Here is a 17,871-nt window from a genome sequence, read left to right as displayed (position 1 = left end):
GCATTTCTATATAGTCTTACCCACTTGGGGAATAAGAAACAGTTGCACTTTTAGGGGCAGATAAATAAGAGACTTCCATCTCTTTGGTGGCAGCCAGAGTGGTTAAAGCACAGATTGAGGCAAACTGGACCAAGTTCCAGTTTTGCCTGTAAATGGTATATGGGTCTTCTCATTTGTAAAATGGAAATGATGATAGCGCCTTCCTCACAGTGCTACTGTGTGGGTCATACAGTTTCTGTCCCAGCTGCTCCTCTGCCGTTGTAACATGAAAGCCTCTATAGATAGCAGATAAGTGAACGGGGCTAGCTCACAAAAGCTAATATAATTACTAGCCAGTCCTTCGTGCTAGGTTTGCTGACCCCTGAACAATTTCTATTTATAACTTTATTTGTGAAAATAATATATACTTAATTCAGACACTAGTACATGACAGGTGCTCAAGAAATAAATGATAAATACATATTAAATAAATATGTTTGGATTTCACAAAATGACCAAAAACAGGAAAGTTCTAGTTCATCACTGGCAGCCTAAATGAGCAGCTAGTGAACCCGCTGATTTTATCTTGATTCTGTATCCCCTAGAGAAAATGCTTTGCCCATAATATGAAAGAATCCTTGATTTTAACAGGCTCTAAAATACAAATTTAAGATGCTGAGGATCATCTAAAAAGTTTTTCTACAGCTTCATAAGTGACAGAGAAGCCACAGATGATTAATATGAAGGGAGACAGATAAGACAGAACAAGAATGTCTGTCAAAGTGAGATTTGTGTCATTTGGTGGTAAATCCTACCTTACTTTGGTATATATTAACATAGTGTTAATCAATATCCAGTAAATGAACATGAACTTAGCATAAATTATATTGAATTAATATCGCCTTAGCTCTTTACATTTGCTAGGTTCTTCATAACAATAAATTCAGCAGTTCTTTATTTCTAGAGTGACAGACTAAATAATAACGGAAGAATAGCAAAATAAAGTTCGCCAGAAAATTTTCTTCACCAGAATTCTATTCTGATCTATCACACCTCTTTTTGAGACTGAATCTTTACACATTGATTTTAATTTTTATCTTCGAGCATTTTTAATGCCTAACTTGGTTTTAGTGGCTAACAAAAAAAAAGGGGGGGGCTATACACATTATTTCTGCCATCGATATCTCACATATTAGAAAAGAAACAAGACCCAAAATAATAATGATATTTGTATTAGGGCTGAAAGTACCAAACAACAGCATAGTGAATTAATTATTCCATCCTTCCTCCCTTTCTCTTTCTCTCTCCCTCCCAGTCTCCCTCTCTTCCTTCTTTCCTTCCTTTTCTGAATCTTTATTGCACCTGCCAGGTGCTAGACTTGCATGTTGCTCCTTGCAGGAAGGGTGGGGCAGGGATCCCCAGGGAGCCATTATTCTAGAGAGGAAAGAGAGGCCATAAACAGGTAAAAAATGAAGCAACAATCCTTTTAGTGTGTGACAATCAGTACAGATGAAATTAACAGGGAGATCTGAGAGAGGGGTTAGTTCCCACCACTCCTTCTATGATAGTTACTTCTCTGGATCTCTTTCTCTCTACCTACTCTATAAATATTGAAAAGATTAAGTAATTCAATAACATCTCTGGGGCTATGCTTCAGATCTGTTAAGTGCTCAATAGAGTATTGCTATTATTTTTACTATCACCATCACCAAAGACTTCTCTGTCATTTGGTTAAATCCTCCACATTTTCCCAGAGATGAGATATCTCCCCACTCTAAATGTAAAGTTAGATATTGTTCATTGAGGATCGTACTCTATGTTGGTGCCTTACATAAATCACCTCATTTATTCCTTATACTTCTATTTTACAGATGAATATACTGAGGCTTAGAAGGGTGAGATGTCTTGTTCAAAGGCATACAGCTAGTAAGAGGCAGAACTATAATTAGAATCCGGCTGTACCCAGCTCCAGAGCCTGATCCTTTTACCACTACACTAATACTACAAAGAGTCCGGGTCAACAGTATCAAAAAGAGACCCTGATGACTTAGTAATCTGTGGGAAGCTTGGGCCTCATAGCATAGGACCAGCATGTAGAATCCAACCTTGTAGAATCCAACAGGTTTCTAGTCAAACCTGTAAAAAGCAGATAAATGCAAAGAAGCTTCATTCAATTTGTTGGGTTAACACAGAATAATAAAGCTATCACCCCTTACCAGGGGTGCAGATTTTAAGGCCAGCTAAGAAATACGATAGTTCTTTATATTAGAAAAATTATAGTGTCTTCACATCCTCTTTGCAATTAGCCCTCAAATGTATGTTTTCATATATTAACGGTAGACCCGAGGATGAAAGCTTTGAGTGGTAATGAGTGGGAAAGCTGAGGTTTCAAACCAAGTCTTCTGATTTTGAGTCCCATGTCTAGCCCATTGGAACGCTAAAATCAATGAAAATGTTGACTGTATGGTGTTCTGATGGAGAGACATAAACCTCCACCATTTTGGTTTTTTCTGTGAGTTCTTTCAGGACAGCTAGAAAATGAGCTCTTTAATGCCAACTGGGCACAAGCATGGTACAGATAGTTTCCCCTGGGAGAAACTCAGGTGAAGAAGGAGCTGGCTGCCTCCCAGGTACGCTCAGTCCCGTGGAACTTTGTCCAAAACTATTGGAAGTAAAACAACTAAATGTCCACTAAAAATTTGGCAGCCCTGAGAACTTTACGTCTACTTGGAGATCACCTCCCTCTCCATCCATCATTCACACTTTACACTTTAAAATATTCTTATTGATTTTCTATGCCCTGCTGAGTGAGCAGCTGAGGGATTGCTTCTCTGTGTCACAGTCTAAAATGTCACCCCCACTGGGCTATCTGGACAAAGACACCGGCAGGGAGATGGGATTGGGAAATATGTCCCTCAGAAAGGATCTGTCTCTTCATAGAAGTATTACAGGTAGCAACTAGGTTCCCAGCTCAGAGCCAGCCACAATGCTTCATTCCAGATTTCTAAGGCCTGCTTCCAATGAGAAAAATAACCAGCAGAAGTGAGCCTATCCTGGAGAACAAAGGCAAGAAAACCAAAGCAGACATATCCAGGCAGGCTTCTCCACATGCACAGCCATTCACCAATAGTTTACCTGAAAAACAGAACTTTTAGAAAAGGCTAAATAGCACATGCAACCCACAGCAGGTGAACTGTAGCATTGTTCCAGCGTGACCCATGAAAGCATTCAGAATGACATTTTATTTTCTAAACTGAGCTGTTATTATAACTTTGAATCCCAATTCTGCCAGCTGAGTTTTTCCCTTCCCTGTGTGTTTCCAAATATCCACCTCCCGTGAACAAGAAAACATCCAAGCGACGGGAGGGGAGCCAGCCTTTCATCATGCACAATTATCAGACAGTAATCAATACTGACACCTCTACACTGTAATAGTTGCTCGTGTGGGGGGAAGTTTTGCATCTAATCTTCGAGTCTAGTTGCAAATGTTACCTAGCACACAGCTGTTTTCCATTCTGAGCAGAAGAACCTTGAAATCAGACACATTAAAAACATATGTTTCGTCAGGACTTCATATCACAGCGTGAATAGAAATATCTTTGTTAGGTGCTGAGGCAACAACCCTCGGATAGAAATACAAATTAATTGTTCCTTCTCCCTACTTCAGTCTCACACAGAGCCTTCGCCAGTTCCAACCATTAACTTCAGAAAAATATTTTTTTCCCCAAACTCCAGGTATTATAGTAAATAGGAGACTCTGGAGTCAAATATACACGTTCTCAAAGTGTGGCTTTTATTTATTAGCACATGGCTTTTCCCAGCATTGGTATTATTCCCTGTAAAAGGGAGGTAAAGCAGGATACTTACGAAGAATGTACCAAATACAGAGCCTGGCACATGGTAAGCATTTCATAGGCCTTAATGCCCTTCTCCTCTCTCATCTGCTAGTTCTGTGTTTAGGTTGAAATGCCTTCTATGTTCATCTCATTTTCCTCATTCTGGATTGAAACATGTTAAGAAATACTGCACCGCCCCCATGTAACACAGACTCTTGGAGATTCTCAGAAAGCGAGGCTCGCAACCCCTTGAAGTGTCTCTCTCAAGTGAGTCCTGAACCACTAAGCAGAACAGCTCAATATTCCATTATTTTTTCCACTCCTCGTGTGTTTGTGCTTCTAACTTTGCTCTTTAAAGAAGTACAGTCTTTGAAAGCTCATCCCACATCAGACTTGGGTACAGAGCTCCATCCACTTTCCTCGAGAAATGCCTTCCTGCTTGGTGTTTGGTGATGGATGTTAGTAATTTTACTGGAGAACTGGAGGTGTCATAGAGGAAAGGTCACGTCATGTCCTGCACCAAAGCATGCCCTCCTGTGCCTCTGGCTCTCCTCGTGCCCTTGTGTCTTACCAACAGGAGTACTGACATGTGACCCTATGGGCACAGGCAGCCCACTGGGATAGAGAGTCCAGTGTCCTGTCCCCATAAATGTCTCACTCAGGAAACAGCTCTGATTGACAAGCCTCCCTTCCTCCACACCCTCAGATTTGTGGAGAAAATGTTTTTTCTCAATTTCACTGGATTACGCCACACTTACAGATTTACACTTTAAAAAGATTGTATCACCATTGTTTTCTTAGTAACCCACTTCTTCTTCAAGTATCACCAAATACGACCAAAGTTTCTCCCCTGTGAATCTCTGCTAATGTTTTCATGGACTTTTTTTAATCAGAGCAGAGCCCAGAAAATTCTCCATAATTCTTGCCAGAATGGCTATTCTGAAAGGGACATTTAAATATTGTACTTGACAGATAGAGTTAAAAACCCATGCATTAGTGTCTCTGGGTGGCTTCTTGTCAAGAAATCTATAATTAATCCACTATGCAGGGTATGACAGTCCATGATCACTCCACCATGAATCATCACTCCAACTTTATTCACTTTTATTATACTTTATCTGACTTTGAATTGATTCCAAGCCCTTTTCCAGCCCTATCATTCAATGTTTAAGCCCCACCAATGATGTCACTCTGTGATATGAAGCACCCCACATTAATTATAACTGCCTTTTAAACATTGATGTCCAGACACTAAGACAACGCAAAGCAGAAAAACCTACCAGAGGAAAATCCCAGAGGCCTCTGTCATTGCAGAAGCTGGGTAAATTCAGATTTCTACGATTGTCTATTCAAGTTGATCCTTCCATTGGCTCACTTAATGCAACAAAATGCAAAGGGTCACTGATCCCATTGCTGAAGGCCATCTGAGAGCACAGCACTCCCAGTAACAGGCCACTTTGTTACCATGCAGCAGACTCCAAATGCAGAACGTATTGTTTCCCTTAAAGAGTGGCGTCAGAATATTAAAGCTAACTGTTCTATATTCAGTAACCAAGGAACTGTTTCCAGATGTAAATACGCTGCTGAAAAATGGGACCATTCCAGCCAGAGGACAAGAACTAGAACATTTTGCCAATTTGAAGAGTCCTAAACCCATACATACTTCTACAATTATGTTTTATATTTGTGGAAAAGAAATATTTACCCAACAATAATTCAGTTATGCATTGAGCTCTTATTACGCAGCAGGCATATGTACTAAGGACTCCTCCCAATCTTCTGTGAAGCAGACATCCAATAAAAGTTTGTTGTTTTACTTTGTGCGTGAAGCCGAAAACAGAGCTTTGGTACTAGAGAATGTGCAATCCAAAATTAATGAAGAGCCTATTCACAGTTCACGAAACCTCCTATGATGGTCTTGAAGATCATTGATTACAAAAGTGGTGAATATTCTTCAAACACCAGTTCACTGGTGTGGTTGCCACCTCTTGTTATATAGCTTTGCCTTTTTAGTACTAAGAAAGCTTTTTTACTAATTTTGCCCTTAAATCTAGATATTTTGCTACTAAAGGATAGCCAACTGTTTGAACACAGCCCCATTACCCTTTATTACATAACTTTTGTCTGATCATTCCTTTTAAAACTTACATAGAGTGTTTAAATTGACAGTAGTCCTTAAAAAGATTTAATTATTTGCTTTCTTTCTAAAAGTGATACCCCTATACATTTCTATAACTCCATTTCTTTAGAAATATTTCAGTTATAGCAAACTTTAAAAGAGAAAATAACAGTAGGTCAGGAAGCCCCGGTCCTGGGTCTAGAGTGCATCATGTTCTTAGTTAGCTACAGGAAATTTAAATGAATTCTAGTAATTTCTTTAGCACTCCACTGTGAATGCAGCAATTAAGATGATTCCTGACAATCAGTGTGATTAAGCTATGAATCTATTCCTATGGTTTACCAGCACCTCGAAGGTTACATACAACATTCTGGGTACTATTTCCCTTTGCCTGGCTTTGTAATGCCCAAATAACAAAACTCAATTATGTAAAAGTGATTATAAATATGTCTGAATATTGTGTTACCATTAGTAACACGTAAGTTAGATCTTCTAGCAATGTTAGCTCTGGAGACACTTTTCAGAGGAATCTAGATTGTACAGTTACTGATTCTGGGAAATGAGGTCCAGACATAAGACCATGTGACCTGCCCAGTCTCCTCAGGGTCAGAGATGGATTGTGAAACCAAGAAACTGGATGCCAATTTCAGCTCTTTCCTCTGTCTCCATGACACTTTGTCACTCATTCACACGCAGAAGGACTGGGCCACAGCCTTTATCTCCCAAGAAAGTACAAGACCTACGATCATGCACAAAATTTTTTTCTGCATAGAATTAAAAAGTCAGAACTTTTTTCTCAGTACAGGAATTTCAACTAAATCTCCCAGAAAACTTAATATGAATCAACTCCTGATGACTCCTAGTCAGACTATTAAACAAATCTCTGATAATCAAAATGTCCACAAACTATATATAACCCAATCCTCTTAAATGAAAGGCTATTGAAAGGGCTTTGAACCCTCAGAATAAAAGTTTCCTTTTTTTTTCCATTTTATTACAGTTTCATTTTCTTAGTTGTGTTTTCCCTAGGAAATAGACTGTTGTGAAAAATTCCCATCTGCTTGATTATGACAACCTTCTTTTCCTTAATTAGTACTTCTAAATGTAACACTCCAATTTGGGGGAAGGCGGGTAAACATGATTCCAGGCTACCAATATTTCTTGCCAACAATATTATCCTTTCCAAATATTTATAATGATTATAAGTCTTCAACTCACTATATATGTTAATTTTTGTAACGATCTAGAAAGAAACCTAGACTTAGAGTCAAAAGACCTTATTTCAATAACTAGCTTTTAGCTCTGCCTTTCTGAGTTCAGTTTCCATTTCCTCATCAATGAAACGGGAATCATATCCCCTGTCCTAAAGGTTTCGCAGGGATAGGAACACCCAATGGTTCAATGATGATGAAAGTACTTCGTTAATTTTAAGAAATTAAACAATTAACTGCTCCCAGGACTTCGTTCAAGATTCAGGGCATTTTCAAGAAAGGTGCCATTTTCTTCTGTGTTATCCCTATCTCTTAGGTCAAATGTGGCCAGGAAAAAGGGGACAGATGTCAAAAAATAATTTTGTGCATCTACTTGAGAAGACGCCAACCCCTCCTTGTGCACCGGACACTATTCCTTACTCAAGAACATAGGTAGTTCCACCAATTGCCACCTTTCTCTCCCTCCTGGATCATAACTTGTCCCCTCTCTATCAAATAAAGATACTGTAATATTTTCTACATTAAAAAAGTAGATTGACTCTTTATTTCCTCTGGCAACCCCTCTATTTCTCTACTTCCTTTTCCAGCAAAACTCTCAAAAGATATGTTTATAATCACTATCCACTTCTCTCTCATCTCTTGAACCCATTCCAAAATAGGCTTGTCTGATAAATGAAAGTTTTTATTAGTATAAGTAAATAATAAATTTCTCCCCAAATAGCCATTTCCTTTTACTCGTGTTTTTCTGTCTTGTACTTTTCCTCCAAATATCAAAAGCAGCCTAAGAATTCATCACAACTGTTTTAGTTTTGTCCTTACTCTGTATCTTTCGTCAGTGCCAATATATCTGTAAAATGAGTTATACTTTTTACTAGGTAATATAGTAATAATTATCTCTCAGAATTGCTTTGAAGATTAAATGTTTAATATTCTTGAATACATTATAATTTAAAAAGCAATACAGAGCCCAGCAATTCTACTTTTGGGTATATACCAAAGAAAAATAAAAAGCATCCATGTAAAAATTTGTATACAAATGTTCACAGTGTTATTCATTATAAGCAAAAAGTGGAAACCAACCAACTGAAGGGATAAATAAAATGTGGCATATATTGAATACATCAATGGACTATTATTCAGCACAAAAGAAATGAAATACTGATACATGTCACAACATGGATGAAGCTTAAAAACATTATTCTAAATGAATGAAGCCAGTCATACACAAAAGACTGTGTGGCTCCATTCATATAAGTTATTTAGAATAGGAAAAAGTATACTAGTGGTTGCCTGAGGCTGGGAAAAACTGGGGAGAGGTAAGAAGTAACTGCTAATGGGTATGGGGTTTCTATTCTAAATAAAGAAAATGTCCTAGAATTAGATTGTGGTGAGGGCTGTATAACTGAATACACTAAAAACTCTTAAATTGTACCTTTTAAGTGGGTGAATTTAATTATATGTAAACTATATGTCAATAAAGCAATATACACAGTTAACATCATCAGTCATTAATCAAGGTGATAGCATGTATCCTTCGTATGCTGTTTTGAGAATGGCACTTCACCTCTGTGGCTTTCCTCCCAAAAAGTCATAACTTTATTCTTAACCACAAAAAACACCAGCCATACTCAAAATGAGAAATTCACTACAAAATACCTAGCCGATATACATCAATGTTAGCAAAGCCATCAAAAATAAGAAAAGCTTCTTAAAAAGTTATTATAATCCAAAGGAAACTAAAGAGACACGATGACTAAATATAATGTGGTATCCAGGATGGCGTCCTGGAACAGAAAAGGACATCAGGGAAAAACTCATGAAATCTTAATAAAGTATAGAGCTAACTCCATATAAAATTATCAGTACTGTTATCAGTACTGTTCATTAACCGTGACAAATGCACTATTCAATGCAAGGTGTTAATAATAGGGGGCCTTTGGGGTAAAGCATATGGAAACTCTATACTACTTTTACAACTTTTTTATAAATGTAACACTTATTTTTTTTAAAGCACTATGCAAAGATTAGTTAATAGGTTTAGAACTTGTAGTAAAAGTCATAGTAGTAATATGAGGTTTCTGGCAGAACGGAAAGGAGAAACCAGTTAGCCTCTGGTTTTTCACGTGTAGCCCACCTATGCAGTGCTGAGCCTGTGCCCACTCAAGGTACCATAATCTCAGCTTTGACAATCAGTTAGAAATCTATCCAGTTCACATTTAAAATAGAGAGCAAAAATGTCTTTAACCAGGGTCTTTATCTAAAGTTGATAAAGGTGATAAAGATGACAAAAGGATGAGTTGTGAAGGACAGAATCTAAACTCTTAGGACAGTGGTTCTCAACCTGTGGGTCACGACCCCGTTTGGGGGTTGAACGACCCTTTCACAGGGGTCTCCTAAGACCATTGGAAAACACATATATAATTACATATTGTTTTTGTGATTAATCACAATGCTTTAATTACGTTCAATTTGTGACAATGAAAATACATCCTGCATAACAGATATTTACATTACGATTTATAACAGTAGCAAAATTACAATTATGAAGTAGCAACAAAAATAATTTTATGGTCGGAGGTCACCACAACATGAGGAATTGTATTAAAGGGTCGTGGCTTTAGGAAGGTTGAGAATCACTGTCTTAGGAGAACTATATGACACTATTCCACATAATTAAATACAACAAACCGTTTTTATATATATAAATATACATGTAAAATCAATTATACTTTTTACTAGGTATTATAGTAACAATTATCTCTCAGAATTGTTCAAAGATTAAATGTTTAATATTCTTGAATATATATATTAATATATAGTCTAGCTTGATTTAAAAATTTCAACCTGATCCTCACAGAAAAAGATAACCCTTCACCATGGTGGCCAAGGGCAGAAGCTGCTTCAGCTCCTGGACCTTCCCGTTCCCACTGTGCTCTTCCCCTTAACCATCTCTGCTGGCAATCTCTCTCTTTAAACACTACATTTTAATCAACTGATTTTTACACCTTCTTGTCTGGCTTTCAATATGCTCTACAAAAATGGCTACTTCCTGGTGGACAAGGCACTCCAAGGAGCTGACATTTTTCAGAAAACACTCTGCCCTGCAGCTCTATCTTCTTTGGTAGCAGCACCCCTCCTTCTCCCCTGGCAGTGGAAAGCCAAGCACCTTATAGAGCAACACATCACCTCAACATAAAAAAAGTGATGTCTTTTTCCCTGGCTGAGTGGCTCAGTTGATTGGAGTGTCGTCCCATATGTAGCAGAACCCCTGGGCTGCTCCGATTGAAACAGAACCCATGGGCTGTTTAGTTAGGGGCCCGACTGCCCGCCGCCAGAATTATAACTCTTAATACCAGAGTTTGGTGAAAAAAAAAAGAATTGTTTATTTATACATAGTCCTGCCTCCCCCTCCCAGACCTGGCCAGTCTTAGGAAAGTCAGAAACACCGTTTCCCTACTTCCTAGACACAGTTCAGCTTTACCAGTAGCTGCCAATCACTCAGTTCTGATTGGGGAGGTCCTTTCTGTGCTGTGGTGCCCTCCAGCTCTCAATGCAGGACCACCTGGATTCTCAGCCTCCTTGTAAACTGCCTTCTTCCTGCAAACCGCATGGATCTCCTCTCCTTCTCCAAGCAGCCTGGCAAGAGCCTCTTCTTAAAGAAGCCTGGAGACCCTTGCCCCTCCAAGCCACGTGGAGGGAGCCCACCAGAGCGAGAGCCAGAGAGTGAGGGCCAGAGCCTCCTAGAGCCAGAGCCAGCCCAAAATGTCCGCAGCTGCTTCTCTCTTCCTCCCTGCCTCCTCTCTCCCCCTCACTGCATCCTCTCGCTCAGCGGGTGTTGCAAACAGTTCTGACCATTCACAGAACCCTACGTAGGCTCTGTCTGCTTCTTCCGTACCAGCCCACAGTCCAAGATCCCTCCCAGACGAGAGCCTTGGAAGTAAAGCAGATCTTTGCAACAATGTTTCCAGCCACTAGCTCCAGGCATGCAAGGGCATCCTGAAAGCTGCTTCCTTTTCCCTCTCTCCCAGCGGCAAACTCTGGGGTTTGTTTTCGGACCTCCCTGTTTCTGTACCACATACATCTAAACGTTGCAGGTTCAGTTCCCAGTCAGGGCACATGCCTGGGTTGCAGATTTCACCCTTGGTTGGGGCATCTGCAGGAGGCAGCTGATCGAGGTTTCTCTGTCAGATGAGTCTCTCTCTATATATCTATCTCCCTGTCTTGCTGCCTATTTCTCTCTTTGTGTCTCTTTTTCCTCTCTCTCCGTCTTTCTCTCCTCCCCCCACCTCTCTTCTCTCTCTAAAAGCAATGAACATATCCTTGGGTGAGGATTTTAAAAAGAAGGGAAAAAATGGCTTTTGTAATGGTGTAATGGTTTCTACAGGCTTCCTAAAGAAAAAGGAAGCTCCACTTATTTACATGGTCTGCAACTGGAACTTGCAGGCTACATCACTTCTGGTCCCCATGATACACCCTGCTATCTTATGTCTCCCTATCATCACACACACAATCTCTGCAGGACTATTCCTCCCGCCTCTCTCTACCTTCCGATTTTGGCTTAGGTGTCACTGAAACCAGAAAGTCTTCACTGTCCACTCCTCAACCCCAGGTCCAGATCAGGTACTCTCATAGAAGAAAATATCCTCTGTCTTAGCATTTATTACATTGCATTATAACTGCCCTCCAGAAAGAAGCCACTGGCAATGATTCTGCATCATCACCATCAAATCTGCAAGAGCCAGGGTTTGGACAGGTACACAGTACGACTGCAAATGAATCTCTTAGGTTGAATGGATGAATTCTTTCCCAATCAAAAATGTATTGTAAGATCATTTTTCCTTGATCATTATGGCATGCTGTTTCCAAAGGAAACGTCCATCCTGGGGCAGAGACTTGTATAAAGAAGACAGTTTTTTATATAATTGCATATCCCATGCATTGTCTCCACAAAAATCACAATGCTTAAAACTAATGGCTCAAGATATTTTCAAATTAACATTTTTTACTTTATTTCAGATAAAGAATAACAACAGCAATAAAACTTTAGCAACTGCCATGAAATTAATTGAATATGAAAGACAATCTCCGGGACATTTCCTTTCTGGGTGTTTGCTCCCATACTGAGTAAGAGGTGCTAAAATCCAAGCTATGGCTGCACTAGATATACTTGTGAACATCTTAGAAAGTGATTAAATTTAATCAAAGATATTTGAAATTAACCACAGATAATGATGAGTGGGGTTAAGTATATTGTCTATCATCCCATTGAATTCATAATTTCCTCTGGGTCAAACTTAGAAAATCATTGTATTTGTTTCATTGCATACCTCCTTAAATTTTTAAAAATATGTTTCAAATAAAGAGCTGAAATGTATTAAGCACTCATTTTACTAATTAAGCCATCTCATTTATAAAGAATTTTAATATTAAAAATACAGTATTTGCAAAAATCTTCTAATATTATGTTGGAGAACTGAAACCCAGAAAATGATTATGGGTACACATCTTAAAATAATTCTTTCAATGCTTGAATTTATTCAACATTTATTGAAGACCATCCTATATCACCTACTGTACTAAGTCCCTGAAGATAGAGAAATAAATAACCTTCCCCCACCCTAAATAAGCTCACTGTCTATTGGAGAGATGAACAAATACTGTTCATCACAATCAGAAATTTGGGGAGTGATGTCTAAGTATGCGTGGGGGCTGTGCGAGCTCATGGCAGAGATTCTAATCTTGAAAAAGGTTGTTTTCCTTTGAGACAATGAAAGTTGCTCCCTTGCTGACATTAAGTGAAAACAGACAGATAGATAGTAAATGTAGATTCAGTGTTTCACCTGACCATTGTAGAAACAGATATAAATATAGACGAAATTCAACCTTTAAGTTCGGAAATTTAGCAGGAATAAGTTTGTTGGATTTATACTTAGAAGAAGTTAAATGTTCCCATGACAGCAACTATGATAGGGGTAACACAATAAAAAAATCTCATCATTGAAATGCAAAAGACTTTCACAGAGAGAGCAGAATATAAAGGAAAGAGGGCTTTGGCTTAAGTAGACTTAGGCTGAATTATTGCTCTGTTACTGCTACCCAGGTGTCTTTAGACAAATCACATATACTCTCTAAACTCCAGTTTCCTGATATGCAAAGAAGAACTAATACTAGCTTACACATTGAGTTATTATAAGCATTAAATATGATACTGTTTACATATCTTCGTGATGAGCCATCATGAAGGACTCAAATGTGGTGGCAACAGTCTAATTGGAAATCAAACCAGGGATTCCAGTGTAGGATGCTGAGTCCTTGGCAAGGAGTGGGAGGATGTTGGCAATGCAAAGCAGTAAACTGATGCCAGACAACTTGGAGTACTAGGCAGGAAACAAAGGCAGGGATGTTAGAGGTGATGATGATAGGAATAGAGGTAATAAAGATTTTGGCAGCCGTCCGTCTCGAGAGACGATGGTGTAGCTTCTTAAGAGTCTATCTGCACCGCCGAGAATGGCTGTGCAGTCCGACTCGGGAGTGACACGGTATCTGTCTCCTCCCTTGTTGAATCGACATCTTGCGATGATGCTGGAGTGTCCTCTCCAGTGAAGCTGAAGCTACAGAGCCTGGGCAGGGTGATATGGAGGGTCTGCTGTTGCCCATGCAGCAGACCCCCCCTCTCTTCGCAGCTGAAGGGTCCAAGGGAAAGACGGAGTCAATACAGCTTGGCTTCAGGTGCGCCGCAGGAGTTGCCGGTGTTGACTACAACGTCAAACCGCCTTAGGGACTCCGGCTCCGGATTTTCTGTCGGGGTTTACTCCCTTAGCCTTTCCCCTGAAGAGGTATGCCGCAAGGCAGCGGAGGTTTTTTGGAGTCAGAGTTTTCCTTCTCTGATGGTAATAAAGATAGTAATTACAATAGCTCCTTCCAAAGCTCAGAATTTTTAATCACTAAATTAAGTCTGGATTTCCTCGAATCAATTACTCATAATCTTAAACCTACTTAGGAAAAATCAGGCTTCAATTAACCTCTTGCCTGAATAGATCCTCCTTATCTCTAAAAGAAGTCAGACTCCCTGGAATGCCTCACCTGGTGTTACCAATGTGAAAAGCTTAACTTCCCACTGAACAACTTCTCAACCCCCCAGGGAACAAAGTAGGAAGTGTTACTATCTTACATGCACTGAGTCAGAAGAGACCTCAGGGAACAGTGAGTGAGCTAGAAGAGGAGGGCAGGGTATCTAGAAAGCAATAAGACAGCCTTGGAAGTAGAGGAAACACAGTAACTGGAGAGCAGGTGGATAGCTCATAGGTGCCATTGCAAGAAAGTAGTAGAAGTCATTCAAAAAGAGATGAAGGTGATGTGTACCCATAGATGAGAAACCTTACAGCAATTGATATTTGGAAAGCCAAGGATGGAGGCATAGCAGCCAGAGACTAATGTTACCTCTGCAATTCAAGACTCCTGGGAGCTCCTGGCCCAGGTGGAAAAGATATGGTTAAGGGTAAGATAGAGCCCCATGACTGGAGGACCAGGAGTTCTCTGCAGGGAGGTGGGGTGGGGGAAGGTATTCTCACACTGGAGACTAACATGGATTCTACAACCAGGATTAAGTATAAGGTTGGGAGCTAAATTTATAGTCACTACCAATGATAGACCCTGGCTGGTTTGGCTCAGTGGATTGAGCGTCGGCCTGCGAGCTAAGTGTCGCTGGTTCGATCTTCCAGTCAGGGCACATCAGAGAAGGAAAACTCTGATTCCAAAAAACCTCCGCTGCCTTGCGGCATACCTCTTCAGGGGAAAGGCTAAGGGAGTAAACCCCGACAGAAAATCCGGAACCGGAGTCCCTAAGGCGGTTTGACGTTGTAGTCAACACCGGCAACTCCTGCGGCGCACCTGAAGCCAAGCTGTATTGACTCCTTCTTTCCCTTGGACCCTTCAGCTGCGAAGAGAGGGGGGGTCTGCTGCATGGGCAACAGCAGACCCTCCATATCACCCTGCCCAGGCTCTGTAGCTTCAGCTTCACTGGAGAGGACACTCCAGCGACATCGCAAGATGTCGATTCAACACGGGAGGAGACAGATACCGTGTCAACTCCCGAGTTGGACTGCACAGCCATTCTCGGCGGTGCAGATAGACTCTTAAGAAGCTACACCATCGTCTCTCGAGACGGACGGCTGCCGCCGCCGCCGCCGCCGCCGCCGACCAATGATAGAAAAGGTGTCTAGATGTGGAATCTTTATTTCTACATTAAAGAACTTTAAAAAGCCTTCTCTAAAAACAGGATCTCCCTCAATGTCAGAACAAAATAGAGGCTGCTGGTGGGGGCTTCCATGGAACAGCTGAGAGGGTAAGAGGAATGAGGGAGCAAGGATCAGGTCCTTCTATGTTGTTGGAAATGTTTCAAGTTCAGAGCATCTAGAAAGTATGGGCTGAGGAAGCTGGAATTTCTCAAACTTTGTGGGAAACTAAAGATAACTGAAACCTTATTTTTAAGTGTGTAAAGTGTGCTCTTGAAGAAAATCAGTTATTCTCTTCCACCTAAAGATAATCGCTGCTACAGTTTTAATATACCATTCCTATGTTTGAAACACTATGGTCTCTTTATGTTGTCATTAGCCAAAGGGTAATAATAATTTCCATAGTGCTTTAAAGTTTCAAAGCCCTTTCCACGTCCATTATTTCATTTTCTCCAAATCTCTATGAAGTAAATGAAACAATATGATCAGACATATTTCTAGACGTAGGAATGGAAGTGCAGATGAATGACTTTATTAAGGTCTTAAAACCACTTATGTAATCAAAGCCAGATGATTTAACTCTGAATACAGGCCAATTCCCAGCCTTTCACTGAGCACGGAGGTGAATGAGAGAAGAATCTGCTAAATTATGCCTGTCAGTAATCTTGTCCCTGGGCAATCTTGGATATTAAACCTCATCCTACCTACTGTCCTAGATCCTGTGCATTGCTTGTACTTAGGACCACATTAAATTCCAGAGTTTGTTTTCTCTGGCCTCCAGCTCCCATCGCCCCAAAGGGAAGCTGTGCAGCTTTGGATTCCTGGCAACGTGGATTCCAATCCGACTCTAAGAATTTACACCTCCCTCCACAGTACTTACCAGCATCTCTACCTCCATTTTCTAATTTGAACAACAGATGATGTAAGAGCTATTTTGGAGGGTTTTAAGATTTTTAAATGTGATCACATATGTAAAGCACCTTGTATAGTATAGTGTCTGGCACATAGACATTCAATTACCATTGGTTTTTTTGCTTAAGCTACTTTATCCTTTTCAAGCTGTTATGTTACCTCATTTGATATCGGGGAGCAATATTGGCTCGATTCTAGAGGAGCCATAATGAAGGTTAAGACCATTTCTTGGGATATTAAATAAGGTATGTGAAGATGAGATTAGACCCTAAGTCTCCTAATGTTTGTCACAGACATGCATTTTGGCCCCCCCTGTCACATCTTCTTAGCAGGACTGATGGCAGTCACAGCTTCAGGCAACGGTTCCTGCTTGGAGAGAATGTCCCACTTCAGGTATCCACTGTCCCTTGATTGTCTAGCCTCTTCTCTGCCTCAAGGTACTTTTTAAATCCTCCAGCAGTGTCCAGGCAGGAGAATCCTGGAAGTTCAGGGTCATTAAAGCCCTTAAGGGTACCCCTCAACAAAGTGGGGGGGCAACCTGTGGATAAATGCCTCTGCCTCTCCTCCTCTGGACAGATAACCCTGAAGTGCACTATTTGATCTGCAGGTGTTCCTAATGGGGATTGTCTCAATAATACATGCCTTATTTTAGCTTTTCTTCCTCTGTGACACTTTCCTCCATACCCTTGATCTGGCTGCCTGAGGCTATCTCCCAAATAACCTGCCTACACTTAAGTCTTTGTCACAGACTACATCTCAGGGACTGAAGGTTGGGGGGCGGGAGGTTGTATTGTTTTTGTTCTTTTGCTTTGCTTTGTTTTCATTTGTGTTTGCACTGCTTTTCTCTTTCTTTCTGTCTCCACAGGTCACCAAGATGTTGGCAGTGGTTGTAATTCTGTTTGCCCTTTTATGGATGCCCTACCGGACTCTTGTGGTTGTTAATTCATTTCTCTCCAGTCCTTTCCAAGAAAATTGGTTCTTACTGTTTTGCAGAATTTGCATCTATCTCAACAGTGCTATCAACCCAGTGATCTACAACCTCATGTCCCAGAAATTTCGAGCCGCCTTCAGAAAACTCTGCAACTGTAAACAGAAGCCAACAGAGAAACCTGCTAACTACAGTGTGGCCCTGAATTACAGCGTCATTAAGGAGTCAGATCACTTCAGCACAGAGGAGCATGATGGTATGATGGTCACTGACACCTACTTGTCTGCCACGAAAATGTCTTTTGATGATACCTGCTTGGCTTCTGAAACAACCTTTAGTCAAAGCTGATTCATGAGTTAGAAGAAAATGGACCACAAAGGAAGTCTGTGCAGTTATAAAGCCAAGAGAAGAAAAGGCCAATACTCATATGTGAAGGTGGCTGAGAAAGTCTTCTCCAGTACTCTAACAAATCCTGGCCCAAGATAGTTAAACCCACAAAATGATTTATGTTTTCCTTCTAGAATCACAAAACTAATATCACAAACTATGAAGCAGATGTGTGAAATAGTCAAAGGGTGAAAATTGAGGGTGTTGCTCTTTCGAATTAATTTGAAAATTTTATTTTATTTTTTTGGGGGGTGGCTATGAAGCT

General features: G+C 40.3%; 1 protein-coding gene across 1 annotated transcript in view; it reads left to right on the top strand.

Annotated features, from left to right (window-relative positions):
• The window catches only part of TRHR (thyrotropin releasing hormone receptor), a 35,471-nt gene extending 17,904 nt beyond the window's left edge, over nucleotides 1-17,567 (top strand). Inside the window, exon 2 of the mRNA XM_090282757.1 lies at nucleotides 17,157-17,567. Coding sequence (XP_090138883.1) covers nucleotides 17,157-17,567 — 411 coding nt within the window. The remainder of the gene's footprint in view (nucleotides 1-17,156) is intronic.
• Nucleotides 17,568-17,871: the final 304 nt, after the last annotated feature.

Source organism: Furipterus horrens, unplaced genomic scaffold, assembly GCF_987537825.1.
Source record: "Furipterus horrens unplaced genomic scaffold, mFurHor1.1.pri manual_scaffold_7, whole genome shotgun sequence".
NCBI classification, from domain to species: Eukaryota; Metazoa; Chordata; class Mammalia; order Chiroptera; family Furipteridae; genus Furipterus; species Furipterus horrens.
The sequence above is the reverse complement of the archived record's forward strand: the minus strand, read 5'-3'. Positions and strand labels throughout refer to the sequence as shown.